The following is a 23,603-nucleotide window of genomic DNA, read 5'->3' as shown; positions in this document are numbered from 1 at the left end:
GTTGGCTCAGGGCTAATCTTCCTTAAGCAAAAATAGAGCTGGATTGGCAATGGATGTTAACTCGGGGTGACTCTTCTTCAGCAAAAAACAAAAAACCCCTCACCATTTCTGAGGATGGATCCTAGTTTTTCATGATATAGCCATGTTTGTTTCCTGTATTGAAAGGAAAATCTACTCCTTTGCAATAAATGCAGTCTTAAATCTTTATTTCAAGTATTTATTTTATGGCTGGGTAAATGGGAACTGCACAGAAGAAAAACATATTTGAAAGAAATGAAAACTGAGTTAAAGAATTCATATTTAAATATTTAAAGTGACTGTCTTATAGAGCTGTTGCTTGGGTTTGCTAGTGTGGCTAAATAGATCTTTATATCCCAAATCAATTTGTAGTCTGTACAAATGAATATGGGATTTCTACACAGGTTTTAAAAGTTAGCTCAGTATAATTTTAAAAGGCCAAGTTCAGAAACACTCTTTATTGAGAATATTTAATGAAAGAACTTGTAGTTTTATAATTCTCAATGAGACAGAAGAATCCTCAGCATATATGAGATGCAGATGATCACTGTAGATATATTTTTAGGATTACCTTTTATTGGCATACAGTAAAATGAACGTTTTTTGAGTGTAGAGTTCTACGTATTTTTATTCATGTATAGCTTCATGAAACACCACCACAAACAGGATATTAAACAGTTCCATCACCCAAAAAGCTTCCTCATGCTATATCTCTATAGTCGACTTTAACCCCTGGCAACCACTGATCTGTTCTTTATCATAATAGTTTTTGCTTTTTTGAGAAGTCTTATAATTGGAATCATACAGTTTGCTACTTTTTGAGACTGGTTTCTTTCACTCAACATAATGCTTTTGAGATTCATCCAAGTTGTTGCATCAATAGTTCATTTTTTTATTGCTAAGTAGTTTTCCATTGTATGTATGAACCACAATCTGTTTATCTATTCACCTGTTGAAAGATATCTGGGCTGATTCCAGTTTTGGCAAAGAGAGTGCCTGTGAATATTCATGTACAAATATTTGTGTAAGCATAGCTTTCATTTCTTTGAGGTAAATACCAAATTGCTGGGTCAATTTGGGTCTTTTTTTTTTCTACAGATCGTGCTTTTGGTAAGATGTCTAAGAACTCTGTCTAATGCCAGGTCACAAAGATTTTTCTGCTAGGTTTTCTTCTAAAGTTTTACAGTTTTATATTTTACATTTAGATCTATGATACACTTTTTTTTTTTAACAAAGTGTGAGGTGTAGGTTGAATTTCATTTCTTTTTAATTATCCATGGAATTGCCTTTCGTAACATTCTCAAAAATCAATTGGCTGTATTTGTGTGGGCTACTTCTGAATAGTCTCTTCTGTTCCATTGATCTATGTGTCTTTTCCATTGACAATACTACTCTATCTTGATTAGTGTAGCTTCATAGTAACTGTTTTTTTTTACTGGGAAAGATTCACCCTGAGCTGACATCTGTTGCCAATCTTGCTCTCTCTTTCTTTTTTCCCTCCCCAAAGCCCTAGTACATAGTCGTATATTCTAGTTCTAAGTCTTTCTAGTTCTTCTATGTGAGCTGCAGCCACCACATGGCTACTGACAGACGAGTGGTGTGGTTCTGTGCCTGGGAATCAAACCCGGGCTGCCAAAGCAGAGTGCGCCGAATTTTAACCACCAGGTCATCAGAGCTGGCCCCATAGTAACTCTTAAAATAGGGTGGTGTAATTTTAAGTGGTGTATTCTTCTTTTTCAAAATTATTTTGGCTATTATAGTTCCTTTGTTTTTCCATATAAATTTTAGAATCCTCGTGTCTATATCAACAGAAAATCATGCTGGGAATATGAATGGAATTATGTTACATATGTAGATTATTTGAGGGGCATTGACATCTTTTCCATGTTGTGTCTTCCAACCCATAAAGATGATATATCTCTCCATTTATGTAGGTCTTCTTTGATTTATTTCATCAGTTTTTGTAATGTTCAGCATACAGATTCTGTAATTGTTTTTAAAAAATATTTATTTGCTAAGTACTTGATTTTTAGGGAACTACTATAAATGTATTGCTTTTGCAATTTTTGTTTCCAATAGTTTATTGCTAGAATATAGAAATATGATTGATTGATTTTTGTGTGGTGACCTTGAATGTGGCAACCTTGCTTAACTTATTTATTAGTTCTATGAAGTTTTGTTTGTTTGTTTTTATTTTTTTGTTTTGATTCCTTATTTTCTTCCTAAACAATAATATTACCTGTGAATACAGTAACATTGTGAAAATTTTTTTCTCTTCCTTTCCAATTTGTATGTCCTTTATTTATTTTTCTTGCCTTATTGAACTTAGTAGGATTTCAGTACAATGGTGAATGGAAGTACTGAGGGCTAGGGTGAAAGACTCACTCTGAGCTAACATCTGTTGCCAATCCTCCTCTTTTTTTCGCTTGAGGAAGACCAGCCCTGAGCTAACATCTGTGCCAATATGCCTCCATTTTGTATGTGGTGCATCTCCACAGCATGGGTAGAGAGTGGAGTAGGTCCACGCCTGGGATGTGAACTTGAGAACCCAGGCCACAGAAGCAGAGCACGAGGAACTTTAACCACTTGGCCATGGGGCTGGGCCCATAAGTTGCTTTTCTTTTGTAGATGCTCTTCTCTACAGTTGAGGAAGTTTCCTTCTACTCCTATTTTGCTGAGAATTTTTGTCATTAATAGATATTGAATTTTGTCAAATGCTTGATATATTTTTAAAATTTCTATTTTTACTATTTTAATAGTATCAATATCTTTTATAAATTTATTACAATTTGCTGAGTACTAGTAGAGAATTGCATAAAGGCAAATAATCAAAGAAACCATTCACATCATGCAGACTTTATCCACTTTGTGTGTTTGTTTACTTGATTACTTGTTTATTTCTTTGTGTTTTCTGTACAAATGAAAGTTAAGAATATCTAAATTTTTATCTTCATCAAACAAAATAACAAGAAACAAAACATCAAACTAGGAGAGCATACTCAGTTTTATGTTATTTCTGATCTGTTATGAGCAAATAACAAAAACATCAAAGCCCTTGTCTTTTTATCCTGACCTTAGAATACATAAAAAAGATCATCATATCTAAAGTGTCTACTTTAGAACTTTTCTGTAACTACCCACCAATTCAGGGTACTCTTTTTATAATAATAAATAAATGGCTTTTATATTTTAAAAATAATAGTTAAGTCACTGCATTCAAGTTGCGTTTGATGGGAACACATTCTAGTGATTAGTTTGTATGGAAGAAGATAAAGTTTTCAGGAGTTATGAATATTCATATTTAATTACTTTGCTGAGACCTAAAAAGCTACAAGTGTCTGACTTCAAATTTTTCTTTCTTCCTAGACTTAAAAATTAAGATTTATAAATATACAAGGTGGAAGTCAATTTTTAGAGTACAGTGTTGGAAAACATCTGAAATCTCTTCTACTTCTAACTACTTCTAAATTAAATGATGCTGTGATATATATGGGCTTTTTTCTCTAGTTGACATTTTTCTATGCAAATACTGTTATTTTACATTCAGATTATTTTAAATGAGTTTTCAGACACCTTTGGAGCCTGAATAATGAAAATGTTATTTTCTATATTAAAACCAGTGTGATTTTTATACTGAATTAGTTATATGTTTATTAAAGGCCAAATGACTATTTCACTATGGTAATTATAAATGCACACACAATCTCTCACATTCTTACCTATTAGTGGATGAATGCAACATTATTAGTAAAACTTCTGATTATCTGCTACTGATTAAGTTATAAACTTTTAAAATTGTAGTTTGTGAAATTTACAATAATAAATCAAGTTCTTTCTATTTTTTTTTTTACATGACTTTTTACCTCTTTCCACCCTCATTCCTCCTCCTTCATAGATGTTTTTGTTTCTCTCGTCCTCCTTTTTTTTCCTCTATTTTTTTCTTGCCTTTTTCCCTGCTTTTATTTTTCTTCTCTTTCTTTCCCTTCCAAAATCCCTTCTTTTCTAATTTCCTCTTGTTTTTCTATTTTCATCAAAACAGTATTTGGTATCAACACCATTGCTCAGTGTTCATCTAACTCTCTGATACATACACACACACACACACACACACACATGCGTGCACATGCATATAATTTAAAAACAGCTCTTCACTCAATGGGAAAATGTATTTTATTTCTTATTTAAGTCTTTAATTTTATTAGAATTGCTTAGAACTTTAATAATATGCAAACATTTTTAGATACTGTCCTTATCAGAACAGGTGACAAAAAGTTTTCCTAATCTCTTTGTGTCTAACTGAATAGGGATCCACATCTTATGAGGCTCCACCTGATTAAAGCCATTAAAATCACAAGACTACTTATATTAGTACTTATATTTTCTAACTAAAGTTTCCACTTCTACTTTTCATTTTACTTTCTCCTTAATACCCAGGATTCTGTTTTTCTTGGTGTTCTAAGTGTTTTAAGATGCTCATTCTTAGCTTTTAACTGACAGCAATAGTGGGATGGACATATGTTTTTGACCATTTCAAAAGATGGACTAGTTTTATTAAAATGTGGAGTTTCTAAGTAATTATAGTTTTAAAAATTAGCAAAATTCTTTTGCAAACATTTTTGCCCTTGGTGTTAGTTACTACTATTATTTTTACTAGAAGATCAAGTTATCCTTAAAAATTGATAATTTGTCATTATGGAAACCAAAATGAAGGTGCTTCACAGAATCTAGAAACTATTACAACATGCTAATGAAAAATGTCTGTTACCAACTACTAGGTTAAGAGGATTAGGAGTAAGAAATTAATCTCCCTTGTTTACCTTTATCTTTGCATTTAATATGATAAAGGTCATTTGAACAACAAAAAAGAAATTATAGATTAAGAAATTTGTGAGGGTGTTTCCGTCCACAAACTTTTAACAGATGGTGAAACTTAGATAATACTCGAAGCTATTACTCTTAACATGCCTTTTTTTTTTTCCAGTAATAGTTTAAAAAGTCAAATAATTTAAATTAATATATGGGAAGTAAAAAGAGTACTGTTAGTTCAAATTAGCCTTATTTATAAAGAAAACACACCTTGCACTACATTAAGCCTTACCTTGGGCCCTCTGCTTCATGAAGTGCATGCTCCTCTGTCACCGATACGTGCATGCTGGGTGATCTTGTACAAACCCATAGCTCCTTCGGAGCACAATGGTGTGATATGAAGTGATGCAGAAAACAGGAGAACCTTTGTCGCTGAGTCAGCTGCAAGAAGCAGTAACGTGTATGAATGTACAGTATAGGGAGATCTATGAAAGATCCAGTCTCTTTCGCCCAAAAGACTTTGTTCTATGATACAAGGAGAATTCAGTTCTTTTTGGCAGACCTCCACGTCAGTTTGGAAAGCAGTAAAAACAACCACAAAAACAAGCCTAGTTTCTCAATGTCTTTACTCTCAGTGTTTAAAGTAACATTTATTTCTCATTTTTATTTTACTTTGTTTTTAATAACCCTTTCCTCTGTATGGTTTGAGTACAGTTTCCATAGTAGGGATGCAGATGAGAATGAATTATAGAGATGGGTTCAACCATATGTACCATGCTGTATTTGTTATTGGCAAAATTTGAAGGAAAGGCCCTGTATTTTTTAATTTAGGAGTGGATGACTTTAAATGATATTATTTCAAGGAGGGCATAGAATCCCAGCAGATGATGTAATTATGTTTAAAAATGAGTATTATTAAATAATTCACACTTTTAATATGGAGAAATTAGGTCATTTTTCCACTCCTCCCACAAATATTCAATGTTGGTATCTCAGTAATGAAACAACACAGACAGTGTTATCCATCCTGGTACTAACAGAGAACGCCAGTTATGACAGGCTCATTGTTTACTTTAACAGGTAATTTGTGGACCGGAATCATTTAATTGTTCTGAGTACATAATTACATGTCAGCAATTTCCAATTTAATTAAAATGCACAAATCTGAAGATTAAGGGAATTTTTGAATTATTAATCATTTTTCCACTAGGAAATCTTGTTGCTCTGCAGGAGATTTGTCCAGTGTACAACTATACGTATTTTTTTCCTTCTCTTTCGCAGACAGACAATTTTCCCGCAGAGCCCAATTACATGGGCAGCAGGCAGCAGTTTGTTCAAAGGTAAGGCCTATTAAATAACTTTCTCAGCTTCCCCATTTGCATTCGTGTCAAAATTGCTTTGCAAGAGACTACACTTCAGATTCAAACTTGTAGAGACAACAGTTTCTCTTCTTTTTCTTTATATGTATTTCAGTAGTTCCACGTTTAAGGATCCAGAAAGAGCCAGCCTGAGAGACAGTGGGCACGGGGACAGTGATCAGGCTGACAGTGACCAAGACACTAACAAAGGCTCCTGCTGTGACATGTCTGTTAGGGAGGCACTCAAGATGAAAACTACTTCAACTAAAAGCCAACCACTTGAACAAGGTGAGTGAAGCCTTCCAATGTTTACAAAGTGTAAATCATTATCAACCTATTAGTTCTAGAGTTGCACGTTATCGTGGTGAAATGGAACGTTGATAATGTATCAAAATAAATAGCAAATCCCAAGATTGTCCCAGACAAAAAGCAACTATTCACTACTTCCGTAACAACAGAAAAAGGAAGGCCATGGATATTAGTCCGTAATCTTCTTAAAATGAGAACTTGACCAAAGTCACTAGATTGTTTTTATCTTTATGGATATTTCCTAACCTTTCCTATGTTGCATTTTACTAACAAGGAAAACATGGCATATACTAGCTAGATATGCATATCTTAATATACTAATTTACAGCATTAAAATTAGTAAATTCAACACTTTTAGGTGAAATAAAAACTTGATTGCAATTTTATAGTTCTTAGCAGTGTTGGTTTATTATTAGTGTGAATTTTAGCTTCAAAGTAGTTTTTCAAGAATCAAATAACAGCTAAGTCAGAGTTTGGCTCCTTTTGATTTATATCTAAGTCTTCATGGATGTCCAATAAACATGAACTTGTTTACCCTGATAGAGATGAAAAAGAAATACTTCTTAATAAATACATATATTTTTTTCTAAATGTCTACCTTCAATTTATTCGTTTGAGATGGCTTTTTATTAATTTTGATGTTTTTATTGTTCCAAATACAACGGAATATTTGCTAATGATTCACCCAAAGAGAATTGAGCTACTTGTACATTTAAAGACTTAGACACTGTGCATAGGTTTTTTTTATGTCCAATTATAATAGAAAGAACTGCTGTATAAATCAGATTTCAGAATTAGAAATGCATGTTATATTACTTAATGTTAGTTTTCAAAATAGTAGTATTTAAGCATATTTAATATTTATTGTTTTAGGTATTTTAATGAGAAACTATATTTAGACTATATAGACATAGTCATTTATTCTTCTAAATCATTTACTGATTGATAATTCATAGAAAGTAAATTTTTACCTGTGGTACAGTCTGTCCTGTCACACATACATCACCAGATATAATGCTTATTAATTTCTCTAATCATGTTGAAATTTCAGTACAAACATACATACATACATATATATACCTTCAATACAGAAATAAGTATATATATTCGGTTTAATATATATATATATACCACTATTTCTGCACTGAATATAATTATGCTGGATTTATTTTAAGGTTGACTTCCCAAAATGCCTTCTTTTCTAAGTAACAAGTGCCAAATATACCACAGCAACTTTCAGTGTAACAATGCAATATTGTTTTTTAAATTATTTTTAACAAAAGCTATTTGAATACTTATCTAATATTCACAGCTCCTGCAAATTTGAATGTTTACTTGAAGTGACTTGAATGGTCTTGATGGGTTTTGACTACATGATATTATAATATGTGAATCTTTTTGACACATTTTAAATAATAGGTTGTTGGATCTTGATATGTGAATGCATAGCTTAACATAGACTCATCTATGTGTGTGAATGACAGTGATTGACAGATAATTCATTGGCTACTATTTGTAAAGCTGCATAGAGTAAGTAAAGAGTTTGCATTTATTGTTATATCTTCATGAGAAACTTCATTAATCCAAAAAAAAAATAAAAATAACTTGCTGCTCACACTAACTTTAATTTCTTTCTATCCACTAACTGAGCAATGTATTTGATGGGAATGAAGAAAGACCCCTATAGAAAGAGGAAGTGGTTTCATTTATGTCAGAAAATGTAATTTTATTATAAAAAGCTGTTTTTTCAATTTTGATATCAAAAAGTAATATCTTAGAAAGGTGGCTATTCTTAAACGAACAAATATTTGGCACATACAGTATTTTAATTAATATTGCATGTAGAATAATTACTAGTCTAAGAGTGAGAATACCAATAGGAAATGTCTCCTGTAAAACATGTAGTTTTTACACATCCTTATTAATAAATATGGGAAAGTGATTGTGAATCTGAAAGCCACACTTAGGCAATCTGTGAATTATATAGGAGAGAGACTGACTTCTACTTTAAAAAATGATTTTGAAGGATTAGCTAAAATAGTATTTTGTTGATTGATTGGTTATTAATTTGATTCATTAATTCATTTATTTAATAAATATCTATTAAATGCTTTCAATATGTAAGGAAAATTAGATTCTTCAGGAACATCAAAAATAAATTTGACTTGGAGCCTGCCTTCAAGAAACTGTATGTAACTAATAGAAATGGGAGATGTCTCTGTTTCTCTCTCTCTCCTCTCTCAATTACCTCTATCTGTCATCTATTTGTCTCCCTATCTATCCGTATCTACCTCCCAACTATCTCTCTCTCTCCATCATCTACAATCATCTTTTGGCTTTCTTTTATTTCTCTTCCTTCCTTTCTTTCCTCTGTCTATGCATCACTGTTTATATCTATCTATCCACCTGTCTAGATTCAGAGAAGGAGACTAGCATTTATTGAGTTCTTACTACTTACAATAAACTGTAGTAGCTTCATTTCAACATTAGCTTAGTTAATCTGCAAACAGTAAAACAGTTATCATTTTTATCTTACATATAAAAAAATTGAGCTTATGTGAAGTGTATTAACCTGAACAGCAGGTTGGAGTTTTATCCTAGGTCTAGTTACGGCCCAAACTTGTGTCTTTTCTACACAACTTTGTCTCCAAATGGGAGAATTTACTCAAAGAGACATTCTGATGCATTGTGGTAACTAGACATCAAATAAACATTGAAGAGCAAGTTAAAACCTGAGTTCATGCCTGCGAACCTCAAGGGAGAACATCAAAATAGCTCATATGCATTGAATGAATTATTCAGTAATTAAAAGTTATTATCCTATGTAGTTTGTATTGCATGTATAGGTAGGTAAGTACTGTTACTCTCACATTTAATAGATGTTAAGAAACTTTCTAAATGTTCTGCAGCTATAAATAGTGAAGTCAGCCTTAGAAATAAAATAACATGCCTTCAGAGCCCGCCCTCTTAACCAATGCTTTATACTATTCATCTAATGAATGGCTTACTCAGAAATAATTTTAAAATGTTTGAAGAAGCAATCAGCCATTGTCTTGGTCAATGTACTCTGTTAATTTATTTGAAAAGCATCATGAGGCAACACCAAATTAAGTCAATGCACAACTGTAAAGAATAATTTTCTTTACAGATGAAAGATGATGACAGCTGTATTCAAATAATTATCTCATGTCAGATTTTAAATATTAACACTTAATTTTTAATACTTTTAAAAATCTCCTAAAAAGCAAAAGTAAATTTCCTCTTAAGAGAAAGAAACTAGAAGATAAAGAAATATGTTTATCAGTCTTTTTCTTTTCCTAAAAATTTGTAATAGTACCTTAACAGATTTCAATTAAAAATCAGTAGCCTATTATATTTTACAATTTTTGTATTAGTTTAGTTGGCTTCTTTCCCTGTTTCAACTATCTCTATTAAGAAAAATAATGTTCTATCTCTAAATTGAAATATTTCTTTAACTTAGAAATTAAAATCAATTTCAAAAAAATCTTCACATATTCAATGGAACTTTCTATGGCAATAATGGTTTTCCTTTGCAAATGACTTAGGCCTTTTGAAATTTTATTTTGTTAGCTCAAAGGTCACTTTTTTTCTTCTCTTTTGTGCAGTTAGATTTTTTCCATTTGTTCTGTTCCTGATGTTTGTGTATTTTTGCTACCATCAGTTTAATCATCCGAAATATACAGCCCTAGTATATGTTGCCCATTATTTTAGCACAAATATTTGAAAGAGTTCAGTAGTTAGTTGAAGGTGTGCTGTACTGCACTACAGCTGAAGATCGCTTTAAGGTACTATATGTTAATAAACTCTCCAATAGAAAGAGGTTATTTTAGTTTCCCTTAGTGTGATTAAAAAAGAAATCTCAAAGAATGTACTTAGTTTCTTTCTGTTAAATTGCATTTTTGTGCCCTGCCTCTCTATCTGTCAATTAGATTTTCTCCATACTCCTGTCATCAAATTTTGTAGGTAAATAGGTAGATAGATAGATAAAACAATCCAAATATTTTAGAATTTATACGGTACCATAGTAGCACATTACTTAGTTAGAAAGTCAAATATATGTATATTTATTTATTTATTTATTTATTTATTTATTTATTTATTTATTTATTTATTTTTGTGAGGAAGATCAGCCCTGAGCTAACATCCGTGCTAATCCTCCTCTTTTTTTTGCTGAGGAAGACCGGCTCTGAGCTAACATCTATTGCCAATCCTCCTCCTTTTTTTCCCCAAAGCCCCAGTAGATAGTTGTATGTCATAGTTGCACATCCTTCTAGTTGCTGTATGTGGGACGCGGCCACGCTGAGGCCGGAGAAGCGGTGCGTTGGTGTGCGCCCAGGATCCGAACCTGGGCCACCAGCAGCGGAGCGCACGCACTTAACCGCTCAAAGTTAACCGCTCAAAGCCCTCAAACATATTTATATGTCTATCTAATAAGCCATTGTTTATCAGAAAATGACACAGTAAGTTGATCAAAACACAGTTGATCCTATTTTACTGATTTTATATTTTGGAATAAAAAAAACTGATTTACATCAAGAACTAGTAAAAATACATATAATGTTATTCTGTAAAGAAGAGTCACAAACAATTTTATAAAGAATAAAACGCTTTCAAAATTTTTTGAAGGTTACTTACTTTTTATGCCTCAGAATATTATTCATACTTTGACTTCTTTAAGGAAATACTGTACCTTTGAATTTCTATCCACTACAAGCCCTGTAAAGTATTTTGATTATTAGCAATAACTGTTTCTTCCTTAAAAAGATTTAATAAGCTTTCCCTAAAACTCAATAGTCTCTATTGATTCCCAAACAATAAACGTGCTGTTTTCATAAATGCTGACTGGTGATTTCTCTGAGATCCTTATTGATAACTCAGTGACTGTTCTCAGTTTTCCAAGGATAATCAGTCTTCTGCTATCTTTACAACTGACTGGAACCAAGTTCTTGAATTGAAGCATGAAGTGAGTGGAATAGCACTGTACATGGCAAGTGTTGACACCTGTGCCAGGATTGCAGTGGAAACGTCACCGTCATGGCATCTGACACCCCTGTTGGATGGCCAGCTATCGGTCTCTTCCCCTGTAACTGGATTCTAGGACTTTTTTGAGCCTCAGGAGTTGCTCCATTCAAATTCTTTCTCATTTTTCATTTTATTTAATTGCTTTATAATCTTTTTTTTTTCCTATTCAACTCTGTGGCTCCACTATCCTCTTTCTCCTGCTAGAAAATCTGACTTCTTAAATTACATTCTGGGTTCAAAATATTTCACAATGGAATCCCTGATTAACATTTAATAAAAATAAAATCAGGGAGCTGGCTTGGTGGTGCAGCGGTTAAGTTCCTGCTATCTGCTTTGGTGGGCCAGGGTTCACAGGTTCGGATCCAGGGCATGCACCAACGCACCGCTTGTCAGGCCGTGTTGTGGTGGTGTCCCATATAAAGCAGAGGAAGATGGGCACAGATGTTAGCCCAGGGCCAATCTTCCTCAACAAAAAAGAGGAGGATTGGCATCAGATGTTAGCTCATGGCTGATCTTCCTCACACACACACAAAATGAATAAAATAAAATAAAATCAGTAAAAAGTTGAGAATAATAGAAATACCAAATAAGCCAGCTTTGCTCCAGTGAGTTCAGTTTTAAAACTAAATTACATTCTTAAGAGTTGTCTTCCTAGAGGAACTTCCCAGAGGACATTCTAGCAAACTACAAAAACTAAAGCTAATGGATTTTTGTTGTTGTTCCTTTTTTTCTTTAAGTCAGTGCTTGAATTTTGCTTGTGGACCCCATATTCAAAACAGGATTAGGCTAGTTTAAATGACTACAGTATTTGTTATATGATTTACAACTTTGGCGAGGCTCTGAGCCCCATTCTTTCAAATCATCTTCCTTAATTCACTGCTTAATGACTGCAATTTCACTATGTTTCTAATTATGTCTGGAAAGGTAATAGTTTAAGGTTTTCACTACCTACTCTTAACTATGAAGGAGCTATTTCAAAAAAGCAGTAGCTGGAAAATGGGAAGATAGAGATTGAGGCTCTTGTTCACTGGCGTGAGGATGGAACCCCACACATTCAGGAATTGGGAGGAGGTTATTGAGAAAGAGGATTAGGACGCTGAACACAAACTTGACCTACTTTGCAGTTTCCCCTAGAACTGACCCTCCGTAGAAAAGTACTAGGATAGTACTTTTATATCCTCAAGCTTCCATTCTGTTTTCTATTCTGCATTATGGTGACTGCAGTTCTCACCCTTCTAATTTAGCAATGTCTTTTCCCAGACCCTCCCATAACAGGCAACAGCAAGTCCACTTCTACATAAGCAAGAAGATGAAGGTGATGACTATGTCCATCCTCTCAGCAGCCATCTGGCAAGCTCTGAAAATAATTTTTAAAAGAAATGCTGCTATAAAGTTATTAATAGTAAATTTGTCTTAGGAAGGAACTGGAAAATTACTGCCATATGTGGGGGACGCGAAAGAACTCTTGGATATTTAATGCCAGAAAGAAATCATTTACTCATTTTTTTTTTTGAGGAAGATTGGCCCTGAGCTAACATCTGTTGCCAATCTGCCTCCTTTTTTCCTTTTTTCTCCCCAAAGCCCCAGTAGATAGTTGTATGTCATAGTTGTACATCCTTCTAGTTGCTCGATGTGAGACACCACTTCAGCATGGCTTGATGAGTGGTGTGTAGGTCTGCGCTCAGGATCTGAACTAGTGAACCCTGGGCTGCCAAAGCAGAATGTGTGAACTGAACCTCCATGCCACTGGGCGGGCCCCTGTTTGCGAATTTTTAAAAGCACTGCTGCTTTACGATTCACACATGTGGCATTTATAAAACTGTATTATTTGTCAAGAACTCATATTATTTTCAAGCCCTGTTTTTATTAGACTGTGTGTATCTAAAAGCAGCTTAATATCAATTTCTCCACCATCCTGTGCTATCTCTTAGAACTTTCAGAATTCCTCTGGTCTTACATATTACTGGATAAAATATTCCCAAACTGTGAGCAGCTTCAGTTTATTTTTGCTTACCAAACTTTGAAACTGTCCCACAGTTCATCTAACTTTAAAAGTTTCCATGACATCTCTTTTTCTTGTGTGCAAACATTTGCTTCTAGAATCCAGCAGCTGGTATCATGAAAATAGACAGATTTTATCACCCTCACATTTGTTGCTCATTGTAAAGCCTCTCTAACAAGTGTTGCATGATTTACTATAGTCTCAATGTGACTTTGAGATTCTCTTGCTTTTAGTAAGCACAGTAAGGACTTTTGCTAAGACATTTCAGTTAGGGAATGTTGGGACAGTATTTCCCAAACTTTCAAAACTCATTTTGCTTCGTACTGTGGGCAGGGGCACCCTCCTCGGCCTTAGAATTATTGTGTCTCTCAAATACTCCCCCAAAACCAGAGGATTTCACTTTTTGTAGTTTCTTATAATGACAATATTTTTTTCATTTTTATAAGTAAAATTCTATACTAATATTACACACACTTTTATGAAAGTAGGAGTATGTCCACAAACTATGAAAATCTAGAATGGTTATGAGCTCATCTGTTAATTAAGAACTATAAGAAAATAATGTTAATAGGCCTAAAACTTCTCCTAACAATTTTCTATTTCATTTTAATAACATATTCTAATATTGCATGTTTTCTGTTCTTTTGAAAGCCATATTACAAAGCATTAGAGTAAGGAGAATCCTTGTAGTATAACTCCCCTATTTTGTAGGTGAGAAAACAGACAGATTAAGTGACTTCCATAGAGTCTTCAAGTTTGTGGCAGAGGTAGTACTAGCTTTAGGTTTATAATTTTCTGTCTAGAGGTTTTTCCATCCTTCTATGCCATTCCTGTAACTAATAGAGATCTCAAAGTCTGCATGTAGGTACTTCAGAGTTGTCATCACACTTTATTTCCTTATTAATCTGAAGATGTCAGCAGCCATGCTTGAGAGCTCGATTCTTGATTCTTTCATATATATTGAATAAATTTTTCATATATTCATATATTTTATATATAATGAATAAAAGCTCCTAAAGGTCAATAAAATGCATCATTCCAGATATTGGACATTGACACTACTGTGTTATTTGTCACCAAGCACAAGGATGTATATATTTCTTCAATCTGGGCACAATACCTACATCTCTCCTAACTGTGGGTCCCTGATATTTTTTAGTGTACTAAGGAATGGTGTTTCCAGGAGGGATTTTCGTTCATTCATTCAATCACTTGTTTTTTCTTTTAATAAACAACTGTGCCAGGGATACAAAGATGAACTAAAGCACGGGGTAGGTCCTCAAGGAGCTCACACTGTAGTAAGAGAATTTGACGCACAAACTATGAGGTTGGTGCAGTGAGAGATATGTTCCGAGTGTTAATGCTCACAGTTGGGGAATATTTTATCCAGTAATATGTAAAAAAACTCTGCCCAGATTTGGGCAACCAAAGAAAATTCCTGGAGAAGGCATCTGAGTTGACCCTTCAGAAAATGTTTAGCTCGCTTGGCAGAGTGAAGTTGGGGGAGGGAAGATGACAGGGCACTCTCAGAAATGCAGATGAAATGAAGCAGTGCGTGGCAAGTTGCTTTTAGATGCATGTAAGTCGTGATGTGTGAGGCTAAGAATGGCGAGTATGAGACTGGGGAGGTGAGTAGAAGCCCAATGATGGGATGACTGATAGGGAACCCTTGGAGGTTCAGGAAGTAACAGTTCAAACTCTCATTTTAAAGAGATAATTTTTATGGCAGTGACTCAGGAGATGGGGATACCATTAGGACTCTGGAGAAGTAATCCAAGGCAAGGCAAAATGAGGCGCAGAGTAGTTAAGAGGTAGCAGAAATAGAACAAAGCGAGAGATTAAAAACTTTTTTTAGTATATGCTACTACTTTTATGATTATAATGAATTGCTTAGTACTCATTTGAAATTGATTTTGATATAACAGTTTCTAAAGGAAAAAAATCATTTGATGCCCAAGTAAATGGGATATCACTTGAATTATTTAATGCCTTTAAGTAAGTTTTTTATGTAATATATACCACATAGATTAAATAAACACTTAAATATTTGAAACTTATAGCATTTTCTCTAAATGACCAGTGCTTATTTGTATACCGGAATTGGCTTAATAAAGAAACTTTACCATTCAAAGATGCTAGGGGGGGACAACACTTCAGTTAACCAGATCTTCGAGAGGACTTTCAGAGAGCAGTGAGGTAGTATAAAAGTTGGTATGATAATGAATCTTAGGATTATGACTTGGGTAACCTAGTTCAGTTTGCTGAAGTGGTGAAGATAGGGTGAGATCACCATGGGAGAACATTTGGGAAGTAAAAAGAAGAGCTTAGATGAGTATCAGAAGAGGCGACTGGAAATTAAAGTTTGGCAATCGGAGGAGAGGTCAGAAGGTATAAATTTGGAAGCCACTGATATAGGATCATACTTAAAGTAAATTGATGAGAAAGATTATTGGGAGAAAAGAGAATAGGGTCCAGGACAGAATCCTGCAGAACACAACATTTAGAAGTTGAGACGAGGAAGAGTCCAATCATTGTTCAACTTGCTAAGAAACATATTCACGTTCTGTGACATTCCAAAATCTGGAGACCCCCTAGATGAGTTATTTGACTGAAGCCTAGAGTTTTTATATTTCATTTCCAGCCAATATAATTGAGAGCCAAATTAAATCAATTCATTAAGTAAAGCTGGATAATGCTGTTTTTGTTTAAAACAAAATAATACTGAGCTGGTTCTATTTTATGGTTCACAAACTAGTTCTGTAAACAGTCCTAAATACATGATCTGGCATCACTGGCATAAATGTATAACTTCCAAAGCTCACTATTTTGAAGGAAGAAACATTCACTAGGAATCATATACTTTTAATTTTTAATGTAATTCAGTAACTCTTTGCATAATATCTATTATGTGTATGGCATTATCTTAGGTGCTATGTTGAATATTTGTTCAATAAATATTTGTTCAGTTTCTGGTATGCGCCAAGCACTTCTCCACGTGAGGAGAATTGAGTAGGTAGCGATACAAATATTCCTGCTCACAAGGAGCTTACAGTCGAGTGAAGGTGAAATTCTCAAGTGAACACTCTTGAGACTCATGAAAGCCATTTCTACAGAACTTATAGTGTAAAAATATAATAAAATGTAGAAAATAATGTACTATTGATTATGTATAAATAAAAGGGTCTGAGAGTTTCAAAAGGAGGGATAGAATACTGAGTCATTCAAGGAAGACTTGAAATTTGAGCTAAGACTTAAGGAATGAACAGTCTTTACTTTGAGAGATAGAAGAAACACAACAAATACATAATCACAATCATGGGACATGGAAAGTGTATATAATACTTGGAGGAAAATGAATAATTCAGTGTGTCCAGAGGAGAATGGACAAAAGGAAGAACAAAAGATGCCATAAAACAGGAAAGAGGTGGTCACTAATGAAGAGAGGAAGCAGGAAGCCACAGTGTCTTGGTAGCCAAAGACAGACAGGAAGAAACATGTTGATTCTTTAGAGAAATTCAAGAAAATGAGACTCAAGGAATGCCTATGCTCTCTGATAACTGACAGGTCACTCTTGATTTCCAGGAGAGGAGTTATGATGGAGTAATGAAAAAAGAAAAGAGATTTCAAAAAGATATACCAGGGAAGTATGGTTAGGAATTGGAGACAGCAATTTCCCTGTTATTTCAAAAAGACTACCAGATAATGGAATAAGAGAAAAAAAGAGGGAAAAGTAGCTAAGGAAGATAGTATTATGGATGAAGCTAAGGAAGATAGTATTATGGATGAAAATGCTTTACTTATTCAAGGTAATTAAGTATCAATATATTGAGGCAAATGATCCAATTAGAAGGAATTATTGAAGGATTAGACTAGATAGAGGATATTCCTTGGAGTATAATGGGGATGCTAACTTTAAAGATAAACTCTTTTTCTGTAAAGGAAAGAAAGGAGAAATAAATTTGAAAAGGTAAATAGCAATGTAGAGATAAAGGGAAAATAATTATAGGGACCTCATAATAGGTGGCTCCAATCTTCTCTATAAACTTCTCTATAAAATTCATCAATCTCCTTATTTCTCTTAAGGACTTACGTAAATGACGCTCAGATTTGTGAAGAGCCAGAGAGCTTAGGAAATTACTGAGTTATTCTACGATAAGGTGCACATCTGTCAAAAACAGATATGACCATCATTTCATATTTATAATTATTAAAAACAAGAAATAGGAACCTATAATATAGCGAACCAAATATATTAACATATTCAAGTTAACTCCTATACTTTTCAGTTTCATAACTCGCAGGAATTTTTGAAAGCTGGTATTTTGATATGTAGTCCTACAATCCAGATATTGTCTAGAATTAAGAATTTTTCAGATTTTAGAAAGGTGATGTAATGCATATACCATATATTATGTAACATCCGCACTGGGATCTGTGCCAGTACTCACAATCAAACACATTAACAATTTTGTAGTGAAAAGTCAGAATAGTCACACTACATGGAATAAATGAATAATATAAATAGCCCATGTCAATTCAAGTCAGTTTTTACCACCATGTAACAAAATAACTTCCAGATTTGAAATTTTTTTAGATTTCAAAATTACGGACAAGGACTTATATTTAATTTGCATGCTGGGCTTTTGCTTTCTTAAATTCTTGACAACTAATTATACTGATGATGATTCCAATAGTAACATAATGAAAAAAAATATTATCTACCATCTAGAGAAATTATTTAATTCAGTTTCTTACTAAATCATAATAGAAATGTGCAATTGGGATCTTGCTTCAGAACAAATATAGAAAAAATAGTCTATCATCCCTGTAATACTTTTAATGTGATAAATATTTACTTTGGGAAGCTAAAAAGTAATCCTGGAACATTTAAATGTTTAATCACATCATAAGCTCATTTTGGGTAGTACTTTTAGGATTTTCAGACAGATAACAAATACACCCTTACCTCAATACAGGGTATATTTTTGAAACAAAATACATATTTCATGGAGATTGATTTGTCTGCCTTGGATTTTATTTTCTTTGAGGTTTTGAAAATTCAAATTGAGGGATGAAATTGTTTTGTTTTGTTTCTGTCCTGAGTCATTTCCTTCCTAATTTTAATTACTGTGTTTATTACATAATATCCTTTATATAGACATCTGACCTTCTACCCCTACAAGCTAACATTTTTAAAGACTTTTAAGAGAAGGATGACAAGAAAACTTTAGAAAATTTTAATACATGCAGAATGACTTCGTGAAGTACACAAGCTCTACTCTACACTGTTGGAAAACAATAGACAATAGATTGAATCTTAAGTAAATAGGATATCTGATAGTTTTTTTTTTTTTTAGGTCATAGAATTATATTTTGATTCTTGCTCAGGAGCAGATCTCATTGCCATTAATTAAGACATGTATAAATTAATTCAATAAATATTATTTCAGCACTCATGTATATGACACTCTGCCTTGAAGGTATTTAGTCTTTGAGGATGTCGGTCCTCTCTACATCTAGCTGTAATTCCAGTAGTTAAATACTGTGATATATGTATAAATAAAATTAAATCTGCTAGAGAAATGAAAAGGGAACTACTTCACAAATTAGATGTGCATTTAATAGAGTCTTGAAAGTAGAGTAGGACTGCAAGATACAGGGTGAATTGAATATTTGAAGCTGGGATAATAGCACGATCAAAGATTTAGAGATGTGGCAAGTCATAGTATAATCCATGAATAGCAAATAAATAGAAATATTTTTATTGGAATATGGGGTGTAGAGTTATAATGGAGAGAAATTGGACCAAATGAATGGGTTAAGGTCAGATTATGAAAGACCCTGAAGGCTCTACTAAGGAGTTTGAATCTGATTCTATAGGCCATTAAAAACTTTATTTTGAGTAGAGTTACTGATCAGATTTTTGTTTCAGAATGATCAATCAATAATAGGCCAGAGTAGAGTTGGAAATGCAAGGAGCTCAATGGCCAAACTGATCATTCATCAAGTTTCAAAAGGTCAGGGGCTTGTTTAATATTTTCTAATTTTTGTATATCATAATGTCTTGTAATTTAATTGCTGTGCCCAAGAGTTTTTATTGAAATCATTCTGAGCAATAAATATAACTCAAAAGAAAGATTACTCAAATCAAATTACCATCTATTTATATTTGTCCATATTGATCAAAGTTGATTTTCCCTTTCATTTTTATTTTACAGCAGAGCTGACAACACTACCTTAAATATAAATACTAACAAAACCATTAAAAGATTATAAATATATGACCAACTATGTGAACTTATTCAATCAGATAACAAAAGATCAGCTAGTAGTAACAGGGAATTAAAAAGAAAAAGAAAACATTTATTGAACATCTACTATATGTCAAGCACTGCACCAAGCACTTTTAAACAAATTTGTCTCATGGCAAGCTGATGAGATGGCTTTAACCTTTAAGAGATGAAAAATCTGATCATCAGAGAACTAGAGTAACTTGCCCATGGTTGATGCCCTTAGCGATGGAGCATTTGTCTGTCTCATGACATGTCTGTGCTCTTTCCACTCTAGTTCCTTTTGCTTATTTACAGTCTTCAATAATAATGTGCAAAGGAGAGTTCCCAGGGCAGTTATACTAGTATTTCTAAGCTGAAAATAGGGTATCTTTCTTTTGAAAGTAGAGTTAAATCTGATTCTTTACGCCTAAGTGTGTAGAGTTATGAAAGTTCTTAAATACCACATACAGTCATCTGAGGAATTGCCCTGATTGTACTATTCTTGTTATTATTATTTTGATTATGCAGCAGCATCTAGTACTGAGACTATTGTTTTTTGGTTCTTGTGTAGACTAGTTGCCTTTACCTAGAATAACCTTTATTTCATTGGTACAGATTCTGTAGTTGACTCTCGTCAATCTTATTTAAAATGGACAAAAAGCACAAAACTTTCCATGTGAGCACATTGATACCATTTCAAAAATAATTTAATTTCCATATACTCCTAAAAGTCACCTTCCTAAATGAAGGTTAACTTAGTAATATGTAATCACTGGTAAAAATAGCATACAAGGCAATTTTAGATATATGTTTCACCTCCCCATTCATTGTCTCTTAAGTTTGACAAAATTGTACTTCTGCTATTTTTGAGCAATAAATAAAATAAGTTTTGTTTTTTAAATGCTTCATATATTAAGCTTTAGCATTAGTGTTATTTTTAGAACTATGACAGACTACTCAGAGATATCTGTCATGTACACAAATTTTATTCTGCTCTATTTTTAATGTATATATAAATTTATATAATTTGAAAGACACTGTAGCCCGGGTATATTCTTAAGATATTTCACAGTTCTCCAGGCATTTGATCAAAGTTTTTGTACAATTAAAATAGAGCAAAAAAAAATTGAATAAATTCCATTTACCTCGTTTTTTTCCTCCATTCCTAACCTGCCAGCACTTTCTATCCACTTTCTCAAGTCCTCCCCAGCCAGCTCCCTTCTAATCTCAGTAAAAGGTAGCACCATCTACCTAGTCACTCCAGTCAGAATAAAGGAACTCCTCTTATTTCCTTTCTCTTCCTTGTCCCAGCATGTAGCATTAGGTTCTATTGTTACCACCAGCCAATTCTACTTGATATTTCTTCGTTCACTTACCTCCTGTATTTTTACCCACTGGAGGCTACCTCTCTTTCTCACCACAACACCCTCTTTGGTCACCTGCTTCCCTTGATGTCCTGTTTGAGATATAAATTCAATGATTTCACTCCAATTAAAACCCATTAGTGGCCTTCACAGAGTACTTGAAAAACAAATCTGGACTTTTAACTTTGGCCTTTAAATCCTCCTCTTGTGTCACTCTCCACATCAGCTGTAGAAGTCTTTCCTTCAGTTTCTTCTTTTCTTTCTCAAGAAAGAGGCTTCTTCTAGAGAGACCTTTTTTGCACCAGCTTGTCTCCCTCAGTAGTCTGCATGCTCCATGTGCGAAGAAGATACTTCCTTTATTCTCCAAGGTATCCCCAATGTTTAGTTAAAAGAAAAGAGGGGGTTATTAAGGACCAGAACCACAGATTAAGAAGAAGATTTTAGAGAACTTGAAGTTATTGTGTAAAATTAAAGGATCTTGATCTGGTAAATGACATGATATTGAATTAATCTTTAGGGAAGCTGGCTCTGTTGCAGTTGGAAACAAATCCAACAAGCACTGAATGACTTTAAAGAACTGAATTACGCACATTTACTTAAATTATCTCATTTAACATGCACGATTTTCAGTAATTGTATAAGATAGACATTGCCATTTCCATTCTGAGTAGAAGAAATGACGAATCTGAGGTCATCGATTTTTCATGTGGCTGAGCCAAAATTTTAGCCTAGGGTATCTGATTCTAATTTCATGGGTCTTTTTAACATTTTACAGTGGCAATAACCCTCATGGAAAATAACAAAGTTCTAACCAGTCTAGATGATAGTGAAAATAAGAGGCAGTCATTGGGATGACAATATTTGGAGAATAAAGACCTGAACATCTTGGTAGGGAGTAAGAGAGAGTCATCAAATTTTTCAATATTTAAAACTTCCATCAGGTCTTAACAACACTGTTGGGCTGTTGAATAGCATTAGCTGGCTAAAGCAATGCACAGAGAAAGCATATGGTGCAATAGGAATGGGTGAAAAGAGAAATGGGACAATGCAAAAAGTGAGTACAATCTATTTGAAATATCCGACTGCAGACACTCAGAATACACTGTAATATTGCGGGAAAGATGGGTAAATTGGGTTAGCTTTTGAGTGTCTATTACTAATATTGGACTATAAAGTGTATACAGAAATTAGAGCCGGTGGATAAACTGACACGTTCAGGAAGATAGTAAATCAAATTGCTACTATGAAACACAGGCGACAAATCAGTAAAATGAAATCTTATCTGGTGAGTAAATGCAATATAGAACTTTAGGTGAGGCAGGTAAAGATTCCACAGGGCTCAGAAGTGGTCCTTCATATTACTGGATCCAGAAGCCACATTTACAATGAAATAATTAAGTTTGAATACCCAGAAAGTAGTGTTCATTTATTTGTGAAATACTGATACAGTTGATACATGTACTGATTTTAAAAACCATCAATTTAGATAAGTCCATCTAAAGTGATAGAGGAGTGGTGAAAATGAAAAATTTTTCAAAAAGGGTAATAGGTAACACTAAGAAAAGGAATAGCAGGAAAGTGCTCATTTATTGAACAATTTCTAAAGAGAAGGATAGTGGACCTCTTCAGGGCAAGATGTGACATCTCCTTGAGTTTATACTTTAGAAGAACATATTTTTAAAATAATAAAGATTAAAGAAGCAACACTCTAGAAGCCAAAGTTTTCTAGATTTCTTCCTTACTTTTTACTGAGGATACCAATGCTATGTTTCTGCTCCCTCTTTTCTTCTAAAAATAACGACATTTTAAAAAACTAGGCTTCTTAAAACTCCAGAGGTTAGGAAATACATCTCCTACTAGATTTGTTTTTATGAGACATAACTTTGACTTTCTATATTTGATTACTAAACCTATTTTCTGTTTTATACACACACATATATGTATGAAAACATACATGAGTTTGTGTATGCATATATGGTTATCTTCAAAATTTGAGTGGCAAAAGCTTTTTAAATTTTTTTTCATTGCATTTAGCCTACCTCCACTAGAATATCTTTAACTTCTCAAATATATTGTAGTTGTGCCTGGAAGTTATACCAGATTACTAGAGACTCGTCCTTGAAGTCACAACAGTATAAACAATATATAATCATGTATTTTCTCATAAATATATTAGCACAAGAGTATTCAAAACCCCTTAACAACCTATGTATTTTTGTGTTCACATGACAATATTTTATTAACCATCATTTAAAAGAACTTTGAATGTTGAAAAGAATGAAAGAAGCAGCTTTTTAAAAGTCATGGGGCAAGTTGTTTTAGGTTATGAGTAATATGTTTTTATGAATAGAGGTTATATATTTTGCCTAATTAGTTTTTGGAACTGTGTGTTATGAATATAAATATGTACATTCATTTAAGTATATTTATT

General features: G+C 33.4%; 1 protein-coding gene across 1 annotated transcript in view; it reads left to right on the top strand.

The window, feature by feature from the left end:
* Nucleotides 1-23,603, top strand: part of PCDH17 (protocadherin 17) — a 97,489-nt gene that overhangs the window by 30,128 nt on the left and 43,758 nt on the right. Inside the window, exons 2-3 of the mRNA XM_004433605.3 lie at nucleotides 6,106-6,164; nucleotides 6,298-6,470. Of these exons, the coding sequence (XP_004433662.1) occupies nucleotides 6,106-6,164; nucleotides 6,298-6,470 (232 nt within the window). The remainder of the gene's footprint in view (nucleotides 1-6,105; nucleotides 6,165-6,297; nucleotides 6,471-23,603) is intronic.

This window comes from Ceratotherium simum, chromosome 10, assembly GCF_057802395.1.
Source record: "Ceratotherium simum simum isolate JZ-2026a chromosome 10, ASM5780239v1, whole genome shotgun sequence".
NCBI lineage: Eukaryota > Metazoa > Chordata > Mammalia > Perissodactyla > Rhinocerotidae > Ceratotherium > Ceratotherium simum.
This window is presented reverse-complemented; position numbering and strand designations above follow the sequence as displayed.